The sequence below is a fragment of the Falco naumanni genome, chromosome 8 (genome assembly GCF_017639655.2).
Source record: "Falco naumanni isolate bFalNau1 chromosome 8, bFalNau1.pat, whole genome shotgun sequence".
Lineage (NCBI taxonomy): Eukaryota > Metazoa > Chordata > Aves > Falconiformes > Falconidae > Falco > Falco naumanni.
In genome coordinates this window covers 27,641,716-27,660,969 of record NC_054061.1, presented here as the reverse complement: position 1 = coordinate 27,660,969, position 19,254 = coordinate 27,641,716, and the positions used below count along the sequence as shown (strand labels likewise).

At 37.7% G+C, this 19,254-nt stretch overlaps 1 protein-coding gene across 1 annotated transcript in view; it reads right to left on the bottom strand.

Annotated features, from left to right (window-relative positions):
- LRP1B (LDL receptor related protein 1B) overlaps positions 1-18,871 on the bottom strand; it is a 380,905-nt gene extending 362,034 nt beyond the window's left edge. Inside the window, exons 1-3 of the mRNA XM_040604928.1 lie at positions 18,752-18,871; positions 17,239-17,367; positions 9,451-9,708 (exon numbers count right to left, since the gene is read on the bottom strand). Of these exons, the coding sequence (XP_040460862.1) occupies positions 9,451-9,708; positions 17,239-17,367; positions 18,752-18,848 (484 nt within the window). The 5' untranslated portion in view covers positions 18,849-18,871. The remainder of the gene's footprint in view (positions 1-9,450; positions 9,709-17,238; positions 17,368-18,751) is intronic.
- Positions 18,872-19,254: the final 383 nt, after the last annotated feature.

The window sequence follows — 19,254 nt, the reverse complement described above, 5'->3', positions numbered from 1 at the left end:
TGATGTTAGACAAACAATATTTTGGGTTTCCAGTTTTCCTTATGTCCCTTTCTTTCCTATAAAGATAAAAGTACTTTTGAAGAAGCCACAGACTTTTCTTTTTTAATTTCATTGCAAGGCTAGTACAACTTGCATTCCATGACCTGTGTCTCAAGAGAAGTCTTTAGGAGGCAGAAGAACTAATCTTAATGACCTGATCCGAAGTGCATTACGTAAAAAGAAAGGTTTCTAGACTTCAGTTGACTTTAGTGGGTTTTTTTAATGAAGTCTGAATGAACTATTTGCATTAACAAAGTAATATCTGAAAATACGTGGGAAATTTCCTGTCAATTAGTCTAATTAGAGCAAACTATGTGACATTAATTTATAACGAAATATTTAAACTGAAGAACAAACCCACTGATTATATCATTAAAAATGTGAAATTTATAAATAAAATAATAAAGTGCCAGTAGAAAATGAAAAAAAGTTCCTACATATATAATTAGTTGATGGTATCTAATACTAAAATATTAATCAGATATTTTACTGCTATTGAAGAGAGTTTCTAAGAGTGTGTGCCACCTGAAGCATCAAGTTCATAACCAACTTTACTGAAACAGGCAGGTTACAATTATATGTCTCCTATATATCTCCTATATACATCCTCATTAGAAGATAGGCAGAAGACACACTCTGTGCATACTAAGGACGTGTCAAGAGCCTGAAAGCTGTATCACAAACAATAGAGGACTTTTAACAATAGCTGTAGCTAGACAGTTGCTTAGATCCTGCATGGGATTAGAAAAGGGTAGAAGTTTAAGTTGAAAAAAAAAAAAAAAAAGACCTTCTGGTTTCAGCAGACAGACAAAAAACCCTAATGGACCAGTGTTGGAATCAGAAGAACGAATAAGCATCTTTCCTGATCTCTGAGAAGGCTGGGCTAGGCAAATTTCTGTGTCTTCCTGGATATTTGCCCATTAGTGAAGTCCACAGTGGATTTACAGAAGGACAACAAGGTTAATTTTTGTGAAAATTATATTACAAAAAAAGGTTCAGTGTCTACCAAGTAAAAAACAAAGTGATGGCAACATGGTGCATACAGATGTCAAAGACTTAGGGGAAAATGTGTGTCTAATCCCTTAAAACATACATAATGTAAGTCCACATTTCAGGCAAAAAGAAAAAAAATACTTGTGGGTTTTTGGGTTTTTTTACTGATATTTCATTATTCTTGTATCTGAGGATATAAATGTGTTTATAAAATATTCACCACAAAATTGTGCATGTTATATTTGCAGCAACCTAGCTATCTATACATTAGATCTTTATATTCCCCACAATTACTTTATTCAATCTTCAAAACCATGTTAACAAAATATAAATATTTCTGTTTTGCCAGCAGTATAATAATTCATTTTGAAGGAGAGGAACAAGTCCCTCAGCATTATGCTTGATAAAGATAAATCTACATGGTTACTGATACAACGACACAATGTCCAGGTTTTATTTACAGAATACTTCTGCCGCTGTGGGAGACGCTTGCTGGCTCTTGGATTTCCTCCCTGGTGCATTAGCTTTTCTGCCAAGGAGAGGGTGGGATGTAAGGCAAACACAAAAGTAACAGTCATGTCCCACTGTTAGGACAGTAATGAAGCTAATTAAGATGGAAGGCCAAAAATGGTCAGCTAGGAAGCTGACAAATCAGGGAGAAGGGAATCTGACAATTCAGCACTGAGAATATATGACATGGAGAGGCGCAGGCTTTGCAGAGACAGAATTCAGGACACTGCCCCAGGCAGAGCATAGGAGTTTAGAGAAGGGGCAGGGGGGAAGCAATCCAAAATATGCACTGAGAAATACCATTGAGAGAAGACATTTTCTGTTCTATACTCAGTGTGAGAACTGCCTGCCCAGGTCATGACTACCAAAAAGTATATAAAAAGAAAATAGCACGTCAGCTTCACTAAGAGCAGAAGAGTTTTGAGAGATGTCAATGAGAGATTAGTTGTGGAAACTGGCTAAGTAACAAAGCTTGAAGACAGTATTGTATCTTTGAATTACTGAAAAAATCCACTCATGGCAATTAACATACAATTAATAAGTAGATCCTGTGTCAGAAAGGATGAAACGCAAGTAATATAACTTTTGAGGGAAATGCCACCAATTTGGGGCATCTGCTGTGGAAGCTTGTGCCTCAAAACAACGTAGTGCAATGTTACAGGGACAGTAATCAAGCCGGTAGCACAATCCCCAAGTCAAATTGGAAGGACTGTATCCAAAATAATCACCAAAAGCAGACAGAGCCTTCCAAACTAACATGTAGAAGCTCCTAATAGATGCTATTCTGTCTTAGGATCTCTGACATACAGATCGTATCTTAATCTTTTGTGCAAACACCAACAAGCATCGAGATATATACAGCTGAATATATGAATACTATTCATTAAAAAAGATACTGGATTTGACCCGCCACAGTCAAAGGACGAGATCCAACTGATTGTGCTTGTTGGCACAGAAAGCTTGAATGGAAAGATATGAAGTACCCTTATTCTTCTAGTAAACCTCTTGATCATACAAAAGGCTATGTATAACCAACAATCAGAAAAGACTAGCCAGAAGCTAAAGGCAGGAGCACACTGATAAAAGGACATTTCTGTACAGGCCTAAGTATCCGAAGGACTCCTGTCATTACAGGGGACAGACAAACTGTATATAAAGGACAATTGTAAGACAGCATTGTTTCCTACACTAAATAAAAGTTCATACTGTACCAGGAAAGCACCTCATTAAGACTGTATCAAATACTGGATCAAAAGTTCTGTAAGTCCAGGCACACAAAAATGAAGAATGGAAGTATGGACAAATGGTAACATGATGCAAAGAAAGCATTTCCATTATCAGGCCACGGACTACGGACAACAAGCTAAAGATTTGGACTTCTGGCTGCTCTGAAGGGAAATAGCTAAAAGCACATGGAAACTAAACCAAAATGTAAACATGGAAATGTATGAAAATTTCAAGACACTGAGGAAGAAATATGGGGAGACTCATGAAAGATGTAGCCTTACACATCACAGGAAAGATGTGTAGTTTTACACATCTTACACAGCAAACAAGAAAATTAAGTAGTTTAAGTGGTTTAGAGTTGTCCTCAAGCATCTTGTTCTGGTTTTGGATGGCATAGAGTTCATTTTCTTCCTAGTAGCTGGTACGGTGCTGTGTTTAGTATGAGAATAAAGCTGGCAACACACTGATGTGTTAGTTGTTGCTAAGTGGTCCTTACCCTAGGTCAAGTTTCCCATGCTCTGCCAATGAGGAGGTGCACAAGAAGCCAGGAGGGAGCAGAGCCAGGGCAGTGGAGCCAAACTAGCCAGAAGGATATTCCATATCACAGAAAATCAAGCTCAGTATATATAAATGGGGGGAGTTGGATGGGGGCCACCGATAGCTGCTCAGGGACTGGCTGGGCATTGGTCAGTGGGTGGTGAGCAATTGTGTTGTGCATCACTTGTATGTCTAGACTTTTATTTCTCTCTTTTTGTGGTCTACCTTTGCGTTACATCACCATCATTATTACTATTATTATCATCATCGTCATAATTATTACCATTACATTTTATTTCAATTATTAAGTTGAAGTTGTTCCTAAACCACAGGTTTTACCCCATTTTTGTGATTCCCGCCCCCATGCCAACAGGGGAGCAGTGTAGCAAGCAGCTGTGTGGTATTTAGTTGCCGGCTGGGGTTAAACCATGACACACATGTGCCACTGCTGGATCCACCATGTAACTACATAAGAAGGGGGCCAAACCTGTTTCCCTGATAAGCATCACCAAGTTCCACAGCAGTGGTCTGTGCTAGAACCTGTGTGAGATAACATTCACAACTCACCTGGAAGACATCATGAATAACAAGGTGAAAAAGTCCAGCAATAAAAATAAAAGTTTACAGAACAGTAAAGAGAAGGGTTGGTTTTGAAGAGGTGCAGGACCTCAGGAGACTGAGTGGACAGTAAAAGGAGATGGGAAATTCACGCAGAATAAACATTAAAAACATGAGAAAAGTATCCTAGTTTTGTATAATAACTGATGGCCCAGTTTAGAGCTCTTAATGAGATTTTTTCACAAAAAAAACCCAAAAAAAACAAAAACAAAAACAAAACAAAACAAAAAAAAAAAAAAAACCAAAAAAAAAAACAAAAAAAAAAAAAAAAAAAAAAACACAAACCAACCCCCCCCCCCTAAAACTCCTTTGGACAGGTAGTGAAAGGTCTCTATCCCCGAAACTGAATTTGTCCAGTCTTCCCAGCAATGCAATAACAGCAATGTAACAGCAGCCAGGACCCCAGGGAGTGCCAAGTGGTGCTATATACAGGACAGGTATGCTGTGGTATTTCTTCAGGGTACTCACATTGCATTCTGGCTCCCATTACTGTATCAGATGCTCTGAGCACTACTAAAGCACCATGTGAGGTGTAAATGGCCTTTGACATGAAGCCTTCTCAGTTCTGTTCATCTTCTAGGAGGTCTGTGAGCATGGGCTATCATAGGAGAAAAAGAAATATCACATTCTACAATGATACGGCAGCTTATACTGCCCGTCTGGAGACAAGCTTGGGAATAAACATCTCCCCCCAGATCTTCACAGTTGTCCTCCTCCTGAGAAGCCAGACTTTGCTTTGATTTCTCATGAATATTCACAGAACTTCACAGGCAGGTTGCTGACAGAAGCACCATCTCTAGCACTTGGTGTTTCCTTCAGTGATTGAGCCTCACCAGTGCCAAGGCAAATGACTGCAGCTATTCTGAACACAGCACTAGTAGCTGTGGATAATCACTGCTAGGAAGTGTTTCTTGTTGGGGGGGGTGAGCTGGGGGGAATTAGGGAAGACCGAATTTGGGGGACCAAAACCAAGGAAGAAAACAGGAATATAACCAAAGAGACACTGTTGGATCCTACTCAGATCATCTGGGCTCCCCCTCTGATGCTCTTTACAGCAACCCCATCCAAACAGAGGGAAAGTCAAAAAGCCAGCTTTGGCTTGTGACCACAAGTGCAAGTAGAAGGTTCTGCGTTCCACAAACAAGAGAGGTGAATACTTCTTTACACCGCAGACTACCAACCCTCCATGCCCATCACCTGTTTCCAACCTTGGAGTGACTCTTCCCCTGTGCTGTGGTAGGGCAGGCTAGGGAAGACAGCGAGAGGAAAACTGAATTAGTATGGAAGAAGCAAGATGTTTCTTTCCATCCAGATCAGTCCCGTACAAGCACACCTGCCAACAGAAAAGCCTGTGTGCCTTCCAAGGCGAGGTATTATTGACTGCCTGGAAGTATAAAACACCACAAGGTGGCAAAGCTAAACACAGGCACTGCAGGATTTGTACTGTGTGCTGTGATAACTGAACGCCAAGAAAACCTGAATCAAGTATCAGTCAAGCAGAAAATACCATGCTCTGAAGCATTATCCCAGATGAGATTTTGTTATATTCTGCAGGAAAAATAGTGGGTAAACCCCAGACAGTGCTGCCTGGTGCTTGTTTGGAGAGCATGTAGGGTGCTTAGCACTTGTAATGATGAAAATGCAAAATGCCTACTAAAATGAGGAAGGATACTCTGTCTTCAAGAAGATGCTGCTCTTGCTGCCCAATCCCCCCCACCCCAAACACACAAAAGCATTGGTAAAACATTGCACAACATGGCTTTGGAAGGGCCAAAAATTGTGAGAGATTTGATACATTTATGACATGAAGAAGAATTTTTGCTACTTTGGTCCTACAGGTAGCACTTGACATAAATAATTGCTCCTGAAAGTCTTGCTGTACTAACTGGAACTGGTCTGTGAGCTCATGTAAAGCGTCAAGGAACAGGCCCATTATTATGGACAGTGGTTGCAAAAGCTTCCCTTATAGGAAAATCTTCTCTGAAAGCCTGTTTGGCTACGACACGGTGCGTAAATCTTTCCAAGAGGAAATTCTCCAGCTTCTCTTCCAAAAACTTCTATGTCTTAAAAAGAAAGATGAAACAACATGCCAATGCCTGCCCTTGGCTAAGACAAGAATGCCTGTGCTGATATTACCATGTCTGCAGAAACCTATCATTATTTAAAAAGATAAACTTATAAAAAAAACCCTATCCATGATGTAATAAATCTTACAAGCCTGAAACTAGCTCAAAAGCTAACCACAAGGAATGCCATCGCTGGAGTTGCAGCCCATTCTCGGCCTCTCCACCGTCTTTACCCTTATGCAGAGTAAGGTACAGTTGCAAATCAAGGTAACACTGCTCTTCAGAGGAATCTGATTGTATCCGTGTGGGACACATACACACCAAAACCAAGTCACATTGGACTGTCTTTTGAGGGAGAATGCTAGATACGAAAGGACAGTAACTTCTTTTCTTCTATGAATCCAAAGCTTATGCTTGCTACCTGGAGCTAGTACTTATGTAACTGTCATATTCCCTGCTTTCCTAAATGTAGTCTTTTGTCTTACAATATGAGCTATATTTTTTGTTTCATACTAAGAGACTTATTTGTCTTCACTAAAACAAACACTTTGAATAAGTCCACTTACAGCAGTTACAATCACTTTGTATAACTGACTTCTCCACCACTTTTTGTGTCATATGCAGGTAAAATGTTTTCTTCCAGTAACAAAAATAACAGATTAAGAGACTGGGATTAAAAAAAAAGAAATAAATCCAATTTCCAGAAAGATAGATAAGAACACTTTGGTTTTTTTCTTTCCCCCCCTTTTAGGAATATCCTCTTTCTTCTTACAACACCCCCCAAAAATGTTTCCTATAAAGAACAGACCTTCCATTTTATATGTGAATAACTGCATGGGCATGACCATTGATTTGGCTTGAGCTGCCAGAGAACGCAGTTAAGACTTGAAAACGCTTAGGCTGAAATTCTTGACAAAGAGTTAAAATGAGTTAATTTGCCCTATCAGAAGTAATGCTGCACGATGAAGAGAAATAACAGAAGTCACCTGATGGGTAACATGAAGTGGAGGGAAGAAAAGGACAAATGTAAAAATAAAAATTTTGCAGTAGCCACAAAGTGACCTACACACATGTGCAGAAACATGTAGTAGATACAGTAACACAAGACTCCTTTCATGCCCTTGCAGGCATAACCCCAAATACATGTCTGAGAGAGACAACATTAATCAGGTGGATAATTTCTGCAGTAAGTACTGGTGGAAAAAGCTAACCAACAAATCTGCAACATATGAGTTCTGGTTGAACATTGGGAAGTTATTATTCCCATAAGGAGCAGGATGTTGTCTGTGCTGTCTCATGCCTCAAAAGCCCCAGTGAACTGGTCTGCTGAGATCATTCATTGCAGAGCTGTGAGCAGGCGTGGGACAAAAGCCGATTTTGCACTACTTGTCCCTCTGAGAAGGTACGCCCAGACCATGGGGATTACCACTGCTCTGCTGCTGCAACCCAAGAAAAGCATCTGTGGATGTGTGTGCCTGAGAAAAACACCATCGCAGCTGAATCTGCTAGATATTGTCAGGCAGAGCTCTAAACCTGACCCCAAGCAACAGTTCTTTATGTCTCCAAATACTATTTCCCAAATCAAAACTAAACAAGAAGTTGGAACAAGCATCTGTAGTCAATTCATGTCCTTGGGAATTTCGAATCTTAATTTAAAGAAGACTTGAGGTTTCAGAAAAATATTAGAGACCACAGGTTGATGTGTACTAGCGCTATGAAAAATTATTAGCTCATTAATTCCAGGCACTGTATTCATTTCAAACCCATCATACAGCCTTAATTTTGCAAACAGATGTGGTAATGCAGATCTGAACACCACAGGGATTACCAATTCCCTTCACGTGCCTGCCAAGAACAGAGGGAGAGGAACATGGGAGAGAACTGGTGAACTACAAAATATAGCGCTAAAGTCCACCGTGATGATGAAGGTAAGTGCCAGAACCGACACACATACTGTTCAATACAAAACCAGTTTTGCTAAGGACTGCAGTTAATTTGATTGTTCTTACTAAAAGGAAAAGAAAATAAAATATCAATAACAGAGTGAATTAAAAAAGCATGATCAAATACTATACCTCCAAGAAATTTAGGGCTCTTAAATGACTAAAGTATCAAAAAGTCACTAAAATATAACATTAAAAAAAACAAACAAACAAATAAACTGAAGAAAATAAGAACGTAGAAAGATAACTAAACTCAACTATACTCTACACTTTACATCTATGATAAGAGAGGTCATTACAAGTAGAATAGTCACAATAAATGGTGGGGGTGGGAAAAGAAAAAGAGAAACCCAAAGCCTATTTATTTCTTTAATTTATTTTTTAAATTTCTTTTTCTATTCTAGTAAATGTATAATTATGAAAATACATTAAACATGCCCCCTCGGCCCCTTACTCTGCAGATATGTCCAAATTTAACAACAGCTATCTCAATAGTCTAAAGCACAATCTCTATGAGGAATTGATCACTTTGACAGGCACCCTTAAGAGTTATCATTAAATTTGTGATTTGAATGATCCTTAACTGGATGGTCAGAGAATTTGCAGTCCATTCAGAGCTATTCCTTGTCACCCATATCTCCTTAAAAGGATTTTTCAGTGTCTTACGTGCAATCTTTTGTTCCAATCTGGAGTTTTTAGAACCCTGTTATTGACACCACCATTGCATTCCTCAGTGCTGTGGTTTATAAGCTGATCTGTGGAGATCTCTTCTGTTAAAGCTGAAGAAAACTTACTTCTTTTTTTTTTTTTTTTTTTTTTTTAATTTTTGTGATGGGATATGATTTTGCAGTCTGTTCTGCAATGTGTAAGTGGATGAACACCTCCTTCAGAAGGTATCAATGTTCCACAATTTAAAAAACTGATTGCGAAATAATGCTGCAATGCCAAGACTAAATCTGTATGGTGAGTTTAGTTCTTTTAAATGCAAAAGAGGACATACATTTATTTCCAGCAAGTCAGTAAATATTTTGGTTTTTTCAAGAACCAACATACCTGTGACAGTTGAAAGCAAACTTGATAAGCATGTGTCTCTTTTACTCACTGTTAATAGTTTCCCAGTAGGAAAAAATCATTTTCAAACTCCATGTAGCAGTACTTTGTCAAAGAAAAGGAAATATTTTACATTTCTTCTTCTATTGCACTGCCATTTTCATAACTTCCACACCTTATTTGTGGCCTATAAAAATGCACATCTTCAAAAACTTTGCATAGATATAGTATTGCAACTCATCCTGAATGTGTGTGTATATATATATATATATATATATATATATATATATGTATGTATAGGAGTGAGAAATATTAAAAGTGCTTCAAGTGTGAGTTGCAATATTTAATGTCTTAAGACTATTTTCAAAAGCGAGCCCCCAAAATAAAACTGAAGGCTCCTGCAACAATTTGGCAAGACAGACACTACCAGACACTACTGTTTTGCTACAACACTGTCAAATACTTACTGTGAAGATACTGAGCAATGCTTATTATCCACTCATCTGTTAACTTCCCAGCTTTCGTTATCTTAGTACACTTCAGCTGACTTGAGAGATCTCTTGATTCAATCCAACAGATTGTGTCCTCTTTGTAGCTATAGTCTAGTGTCAAAATTGCAGATCCTTTAACAGGAGCTCCAGCAGACACTTTGCTTCCATTAAGATGCAATACCTCAACTGTTTCAGAGCTCGCAATCAGAAGAAGAGGAGGTCTATCAGCAGGCTCTAAAAACAAAGTGATAAGAATTTAAAGGGTTAACAGACTGTGTATACCATATTAATCTTTTTAGTTTTAATGTAGTTTTCAATGTTCTTACCTGCGTGTTTTAAAAGATATAATAAATTGGTTTTGTTTTTATTTTCATAACTATCATATATTTCAAATTACAAGTCTATTTTATCCTGCTGTTCTAATGGTTCACATCATTAAAGAAAATTAATTACCCTAGCCCCACAGCTTCTGTTTCATTCCAAGTATCATTATTGCAACATTTTTCATGCCTAAGTCATAAAATGAAATACAACTTATGCAAATTATTTCTATCCAGATTACTGGCATTTCTAAAAGAATGAATGCCAGGAAAACCCACAGAACTTATGAGCGCACATGAATTGGTAAAGTACTTTTCATATTGGAGTCTGGGAAAAAAAAAAAAAAAAAAAAAGAGGAGCGGATGCTGTTAAAATAATTTAGAACCAACCTAACAAAAAACCCAATGCACTGAAACCTGGCTACGTCATGCAGGTGGGTCAACCACCATGCTTTACAAGGGACAAAGCATCATGCAATGCAGTTTCCTGACATCAGAAAGGGAACAGAGGAAGCATCATTTCCATTGCAGCACCATTAATATCACAAGAAACAAACAAACAAGAAATATGAAGAAGCAATTGTAAATCTAATAACGTGACATGCAACCCAAAGTGTCACCTTTGCCTGAATCACCCTGACTATAAACCCTGCCAGTAAGTTAAAAAAATACTTGAGCAATGTGTGAATAATGAAGGAAACAATAATAGCCCAATAGTGAAAAATATGTATCTTAAAATAGAAAATGTTCCAGTTGCAGTTAAAACTCCGAAAAGTCGCATTACCCACACAGAGGAACAAACAATTCTCATGCAGACAAGGTATTTGTTGCATTATGCTGAGTGCTATGGGGCACAAAAGCAGCTGTTCTTCCTTTAGGTGTATCTTTAATTGCATTACTGTCTCAAACATCCAGGGCTTATTATAAATTATGCATCTGATTTATTCGACTGCAAATGAGTATTAGTCTCTGTAAGATGCGGACACTGTTACACATGGTGCCACTGCAGAACATGAGTTACTTCTTGCTCTAGATCTAGGCTAGTACTTTAAACTGAAATAAGGTCTCAGTTAACCCAGAATTGTCAGGGAGACTTCTATACCAAAACCGTATCCTAGCAGTTTGGGTTTGTGAGTTTTTTTGGTGGTTGTTTTTTTTTTTTTCTTGTTGTTGTTGTTGGTTTGTTGTGTTTTTTTTTTTTTTCCCCCAATAGGAAGAACTTCATTAGAAGCAGTAGGGTAGCATTGCTTTGCTTCAATTTATAAAGCATAACTGCTGTTGACATAAAATATGTCTTTTCTTTTTTGCCTGCAAAAACCCATCAGACAGATGTATAGATGTATAAGCTAGAGAAACTGCTTCCTGAAAAATCCCCCTCATATTAGGTGTTCAGCATTCAGAGTCCTGCTCCAGCTGAGACTGCACTGACACAGGACTTTATGAGAAGATTCCCACAGAGCGGAAGACACGGTGACCCTAAAAATTACTTCAGGTTTAACTGTAAGAACAGTGAGGTCTACTTTTGCAATGAGGTCTGTTCATGTGAATGACTTAATGGAAAGTTGTCTTTTGCAACATGGTTAACACCACTACAACATGTATTTGTCCCATTCATTTGTAAAACTACTGTTAAGCCGGCACAAATTGGGATGTTGGATTAAAAAAAAAAAAAACCTGTAAAAAATAGAAAGTCATACTGCAGTTGCAAGCATACATGAAAAACAATTGTGTTGCTAAGTCAATAGCTCTCACCCCAAAGAAAACTGCTCGTATTCAGAGGAACTGAACAATGTTTAAATGCTGTATTAACATTCTGTGCTTTCAAGCAATGTTCAACCTAATGAAGTTTTCCAGAATCTACTATGAAATTCCAGCTGTTTAAATGGAGAAAAAAATTGCATAAATAAAAGGATTTGACAAACAATACTTTATCATCAGGTCTGACTAAAGATAGAAAAATGCTTCTGGTAATACAGTGCTCAGTGGTCTTCTCACTCAAATCCACAAAAGTAGGTTTGAAAATCTGTTGTTTGGTTCTATCTACTCTTATTTCAGCATCTAATTTCCTGGTGGGTTTTTGTTTGTTTGTTTGTGGGGTTTCTTTGTGTCATGTAAAAAATTTTCTATAAGGGATCAGCATGTATTACTTCTAAAGTGGATTTCATTTATTCTCTTCCTATTGTTTCTCATTCCATAATATATTTTCTTCCTTTTAACATACTTTTTCCCTCCCCAGTAAATCCCACGCTGACATCTTCAAACCCACACTTCTGTAGCATTACTTTACAAACTTACTGTCCTCATTTGCCTTACATTCACTTCCATCTATACATCAGTCATATCAATGCATAATTATTTTTTTTTTCAGAAGATCTCTAACAACTGAAGGGATTGAACTTATTTGTGATGCAACCACTTATGGTGACAGCCACAGGTGAAGCTCCATAGTCTTGCTTTTTTCCAAAAGAGAAGGTAGTAGGGTTTTTATTAACCAGTTTTATTGGAAATTTGCCAGGTAAGTCCCTTTGCCGTTAACAGGTGGCTGGTGTATGTATATCCCTCTTCCTTACCGACTTCTGCTACCCATCACAAGAAGAGAACCAGACTTAAGAGCTACTGCCTCTATCACCCACTCACCCCAGAGATCTTCCAGACTGGTACAAAAAGGTGTGTTCCATCTACATCCTGCTACGTTTTCATTTATTTTTCACATCTAACTTCTCCCTTCCCACAAAATAATACCACTGCCTCTATCTGAATTCAGTCACCGCTTTCCCAACCAGCAGCAGTGTGAAAAATCCTTTTATATGACTATTATTATTATTATTATTACTGCTCTTATACTTTGTGTTAAGTAAGATATTTCCACTCCCTGCAATCTATAAGGCCTCCAAGAGAAGGCAGCTACTGAGGAGCTGTTTGCAGTTACAACAGCACATAGTTGTTCCATTGTCCAAGACTGCAAAGGAGAACTCTATCCTTTCTTGCACTGTTTTTAAACTGACCTATCGAAATTTGTAAAGAGGATTAAATACCTGACTAAACTCTGGAGAAAGATTCTATTTTAGCAGTTATGTCAAAGATATAAGGGATTTCTGGAAAAGATTTAGTGTCAAACCTCCTGAGCAACAGTTGTGATGAAACCTGGCTGCAGACAAAGGGATCGAAAGGACGTGTGGCACTGCTGAGAGGTTCTGCGCAGCAGGCACTATTATACATTAAACAGAAATCTGCATTCCGGCAGAACTCAGCTACAAACTAAATTATTGAGCTTGAAATTATATTTTTCAAGCAGCCCATACATACAATAATTCAAGGGATTGAATCAGTTAATCATGCTTTTTTTACAGTAGGGTAGGTTATTTCAGTGCTGCTCAGCTAAAGACTAATGTCATAATTAATTATTTTTTAAAAAAGAGTAAAATTAATGTAACGATAGAACTATACAAAAAATAATATGTCGCCCCCCCCCCAAAAATATATTAGAGCTATTGTATAATGCAGATGAAAAACTGAAAAGAAGATTAATTAAAAAATCATGGCTTCTCCCTCACAAAACCTGGTTGTCAGTATCTCACGAACAAAATCTACAAAGCTGAAAAGTTTAGTGGACAGATCTAGGACGAGTTACAGTGACCTGACAGCAGCTTTTCAAATAACTGGACTTCATGTGTGTTATTTTAAAGTTGGCTTGTTTTTTGGTTTTTGATTTTTTGTGGTTTTTTGTGTGGTGTGTTGGGGTTTTTTGTTTGTTTTTTGTTTTTTTGGTTTTTTTTTTCCCATTTTATAGGAAAGATAAGTGAATAGCTCTCTAATCCAGGAAAGTTTTATGATTCATCCCTCTTCACTAAAATGAAAGCATCTTCCTTTGAATTATGTTTAAGATAGAGTAGTGGAAAAGATGAAAGACTTGCATTTCCCCCATTCCTGATCTTGTCTAAAATACAGATCAATAAGTAATGTCACAACAAATCAGAAACTAAGGTGTTTTGCTCTGCCAACAGTCCTACTTTTACTCTGGAAAAAAGCTTCATAAATACCAGCGCATTTTTTTTTTCCCCACTACAGTGATATGAAAAGGATAAACCCCAGATTTCAGTGTTCGCAAGCAGCCTAAAAACCTTCTCCTGAAGTATGCATTGTAAATCATAAGTACTTTGGTCTTTCCAATACATGTATTGTATAAAACCTGCAGGAAAATTTAGTAGTGTTGAATAAAATGCAGTCCAATTGTATTTGGAAATTAAATGTTTACCCACAATACACCCCAAAAATGGGCTGCTTTATTTCTAAAACCTCATAATTTAGTTCTGTGACATTTTACAAGAAAACTGTGTTGTGAAAGCAATTTAAGAGTGATGAATCTTTTATAAATATCAGAAAAAGCTTTTTACTTTGATCATTATCAATTCATCCCACCTTATTTATATGACAAATGTTTCTTATCCTATGGCATTTCTCTCTAGATAAGTTATATAGATATAAAACATAATAGCAACTTTTGGAAGACAGGTATTTTTTATTTTTTTTCCATGGGCCAAATATTTCCAATTCTGTCATTTTGTTTCCTTAAATATTGTTTTCATCAAAGACAGGCCTTGAAATAAAGGCATAAAAACTTGATAAATAAAGTTCTAAAACACTGTTCAGCAAAGCTAAATTTATTTTCATTTTCACTTCAGAAAAAGTCATTAACTGCTTATTTATTCATGAAAAAAAAATGTGTTTAAAAAATCTGGGAAAAAACAGGGTGTGCCCTCAGCTGTTTTGATACCTATTTTAACATCCTTCCAAAAGGTACTGTGCAGCTAAAAGTTTCCGGCTCCAAAGTTATTTAAATGAGCTGAGGAAAAACAAAAATGCAGAATTTAATGAGGGATAAACCTTACCACCTTCACAGCCCACCGTTTGGCTACCTGAAGGGTAGGAAAAAAAGGAGCTTCTGTGAACTTCGTAGCTACTGGTCCCATCCCTCTTGTGGAAGGATGGCTGTGGCGATGGTCTGCCGGGCTGGGCAGGAGCACTGGGCACCTCCAGCAGCCACTACTCACCCCCTGCACCAGGGAAGGGTTCCTCCAGACCCGTGGTCACACACACATGGGGACATCTCACACCTTCTGTAACTGGGGCCTCCAGCACCTCCTCCGCTCCATCAAACACCCAGAAACCGCCTACTGAGTTTATAGAGACAACTAAGATGTGGCCAAGGGCTGTCAGTTTGGTGTCGTGTGTTGTGCCGCATCTAGGATCTCGAGGTGGACGGCAATTCGTATTCTTAGGAGATCTGCTGTTATTAACATTGGAAGTTTTACATAATGCCTAACCCCATCTAAACTTGTACTGCTGCTTCTTAGCATTCATAGCTTTTACACACGGAGCAGGATATTCCTTAGCTCTTCATCTATTTGACAACCACAACTGGCAAATGTAGACAAAACAGAGAGCTTGCTCATTCTGTCCCTACTTTCCTTAGGCTTTTTAAGGAGAAAAACCCAGCTGATAAAATGTATAAGTAAGTGCCTTTTTTTTTTTCGCCTCAGACACCTATTTTTCCTGGATTCTGTTCTGCTGATCCACTGCTGCCTTGTGTGATGCCCCTCACTGTATGTCATATCCCAGCTGAAGATGTCCCTGCATTGATGAATTAGCAGCATTACTCCAGATGTCTTGAAAGTAATAATCCTACTTATACATACCAGTGTAGTACCTCTCCCCCTGTGCTGCAAGATGACACGGACTCTTTCCAGACTTGTAATCTATCACACATTTGAGATACTTTTCACCAGTGTATTTGTGCAAGGCCACACTGTCCTTTAGCCCCTGATCGATCCTTATCCTACAAGGCAGACACTTGAGAAAAGCAGCTTGTATGCTCGGTGAAGCTAAGTATGTAATGGTATGGGTGCAGGAAAGTGTTGTCCTGCTGGTACACGGCAGCATCACTATTTTCCACACTGTAAGCCAAGCCCAGTGAAGCAGCCTTACAAGTCATGGCAGCTCTTACAGAGCTCTGCAATAGAAGCACCTTCGTTACTGTGCCAGGCATCTTTTTGACCTCTGCGCCCTAAGATTTTGACCGAAGTATTCAGCATATTTATAAATGAATCCAGTGTTAAGTCAAGGAAAATATGTGTTTATGCAAAAAACTCAATGTAATGAGCAACACTCATTCCTTTGCCACACGATGAGCTTGATTTATACTGTTCTGCAGTGACTTCTCAGCGTAATGAGTAGCGCTTCCTTTCAAAAAGTAACAGAAAATGTGAAAACTACTGTAAAATAAACATGATGAAGTAGTAAGAAATACAGGGGAGTAATTCTCTGTTAACCTCAACAATTTAATCAAGACCCTCAAGACACTGGCAGCTCACGCTAACGTTCAGTTGTCACACAGTCTGCTGGATCTAAGAAGAAAAAAGGCTCATCTCTAGCTCAGTACTGGCACCTTTGAGCACTTCTTGATCTAGAATTGCATTATTGATTTTCATGTAGTGGAGGAAGAAGAATATTAAAATATTTTTACTTCGTATGGACTTTGTTATCTCACAATACTTTGCTGTGGATTTTTTTAAAATACTGCTCTACTATTTGTGTGGATCAATACAAAACTTGGTACAAGCAGTAAAAAAACTCTGTAACTCTTACTAGAGCTCAGTCAGAACATATTTAGCAATGCTCTTTACGTGAGGAAGCCTCAAAAAGACCCAGTACACCTTCCTATTTTCTGATGGCAAAACAAACACAAAAAGGAAACTCAAAAAATATATAACAAACCTGGCTTTGTACTTGAGTGTTGAATCAATGTGGATGTTGAATAATTTCTTAAGGACCTTTTGGGGTTTTTAAAAGCATTGTTAAATCAATATGCTGAATAAGAAAAATACTATGTATAATATCACTTCATTAAACACAATTCACTAATTTCCTCAAATACCCAAACCACAATTACTAATGAAAACATGAACTAAGCAACAAAAAGCCTAGTCTGAATACATGTATCATGAAATTAATCTCTTGGGATATTGCAAGGACAAAGAAATCTCATCTCTTTTTTTATCCTAAGGGCACAATTACCTCATGATCATTTTCTTTGTCTTCTCAATATCTCTGTTGTCTTCTTAGAGTAAACAGCTTATTTTGTTTGTGTGAGGAAAATCTTTGATTTATTTATGAATAGGGAAACTGGGAACTGTTGTAATCTTGGGTGATTTGAGTATTTCACTTTAATTAGTAATAACCATATACTACCTTCTAATACTTCCCTTGAAGCATTGTTGTAATATGTGAATAGCTTTTCTAGGTTTATTGTGTGGTTCTTTGTAGTAGAGTGAAGGGAGATCCATCTGTTCTGTGTTCATCTCTGTCTACCTTTGTATATGTATCCTCTAAATAGGACCAAAACACAATATATTTTCATTATAGGTAAAAAGATGTTAAAACTTACTATTTTTGGCCTTGCAGGATTTGTTATCAGGCTGAAGTACATAACCTTCCACACAGCTGCAAGTGTACGATCCATCTGTATTTACACACATCTGGCTACAGCTTCCATATATATTACATTCATTCAAATCTAAAGGGACATTAACAAGATCTTGTTTAAGAATTAGGAAAAAAAAAACAAATTCAACAAAAAATCATAAACTGAAGAGAAAAATCTAATCCATTAAGTCATTATGGTCTGATGTTTTGTGTTTTCCCCTTCTCAAGCCGAAACTTTATCACTGATTTTGGCTGTTGAAATTACTTCAGTAACCAAACAGAAAGCTAGGAGTTCTCAAGTGTAATAGAGATTATTTTTAAAAGATAAAACCTTCATTTTTTCCAAGTACTATCTAATGTCTACACCATGTTAGGGAGACATCTGGCTTCTTGTTAGTACTAGAGACCACTAGTTATCACGGCTGATGAATGAAGGAACATTTCAAGAGAGGAAATAATTGATTATCCTTCCCAAACCTATTTATGCTGTCAATGTCTTATAGTTCCTTAAATGAACTGTCACAACTTCCACATTAAACCATCATCCACTACATCAAAACCTATATATTTCTCTAATAAATATAAAGAACAATTTTCTCAACTAGGGTATATAGGTATAATACTGTAAAAGCAAGATATGTTGTTTAAGAGTGGTTGAGGGTTTAAGTAATAAATTGACATTTTAAAAAACTGCTGTTGACGTTATTTCCTTGGATAGATATTTTAATCACAAAACATGACAACCATAGAGCAAAAGAACTTATAATAAATTACATTTATGAAGAATCAGGCTTAGCACTACTACTTGGAGGGAGGAGTGATTGGTAGTAAGCAGATACATAAGGCAACAGAACTCTGATAGTATTATGAAAAGAGAAAAAATAAAACAAGAAACAAATACCTGGATAGAGAATTAAGAAGTCATATATTTCAAAAATGGAAAAGAACACCAATTTCAGTCTACAATTCATTACACCTAAATAACATTCCCAGCGAAACTGTATGATCTCAGAGCGTGCATTTATCAAATTCTAATCTAGGTGTGACTTTATGGGCATGAGGTGAATTACTACAAGTTTTACAGTGTCTCCTGCGAGGTCTGGAAAGTGGCTTGCACAAATGAGCTGTAAGCAAGTCTGAGGACGGGGAAACACTCCCCACCTCCTCCAGTCTGTCTGAGGCTGTTTTCCTTCCAGTAATTTAAGAAGAATTACTGCTGGGGCACAGGCACAGGAGCACCCGGATTCAGCTGGGGGGCCCTGACTCTCATTTTGTAGAGACACATTTCCCCGTCTGCCCATCAAACTAACCCTGATTCCTGAGGAACACCTCAGAAGATGGGTGGGGAAGCAGCTGTGCTGGCCAGCCTGCTGCTGGCCACAGCTGGCAGCCCACCCCCAGTCTGCTGCACCTGAGAGCCCTCATGAAACCTTTTGGATACCCGGGGTTAACGTTATAGCATGGTTCTTCTGTACCTGTGCAGCTCCTTCCATCACTGCTTGCTTCATATCCTTCACCACAGTAACACCTGGTGCCATTCCTGGTAATGGCACATTTGTACTGGCAATTCATCTGTTGGCATTTGGGTAGCAATTCTGAAAATAAAAAAAAATAAAATTAGAGCAAATGTTACTAAATATTTTTGACGTTCCTAAACTGCAAAGTTAAGACAATTACATATATATATATATATATATATATATATATAAGTGTAAGTCTCAGGAACAAATACCACCACCATTATGTTAGCTGGCTTTGGAAATATGACACACACATTGCAAAATGACTGCTTTAAAAATTGCATTTCAGCAAGCTGATAAATAGAAATCAGCATTTTATTTCTATCAAAAGTGGCTCATGTTTATTATTGAGGTGTACTTTTTCCCTGCTTAGACACTGATTTTTTGCACATCAGTCATTTTCAGTCAAAGCAGTGATTTGAAAAAAAAAAAAACAACCCAAACACCAAAGCTCAAAC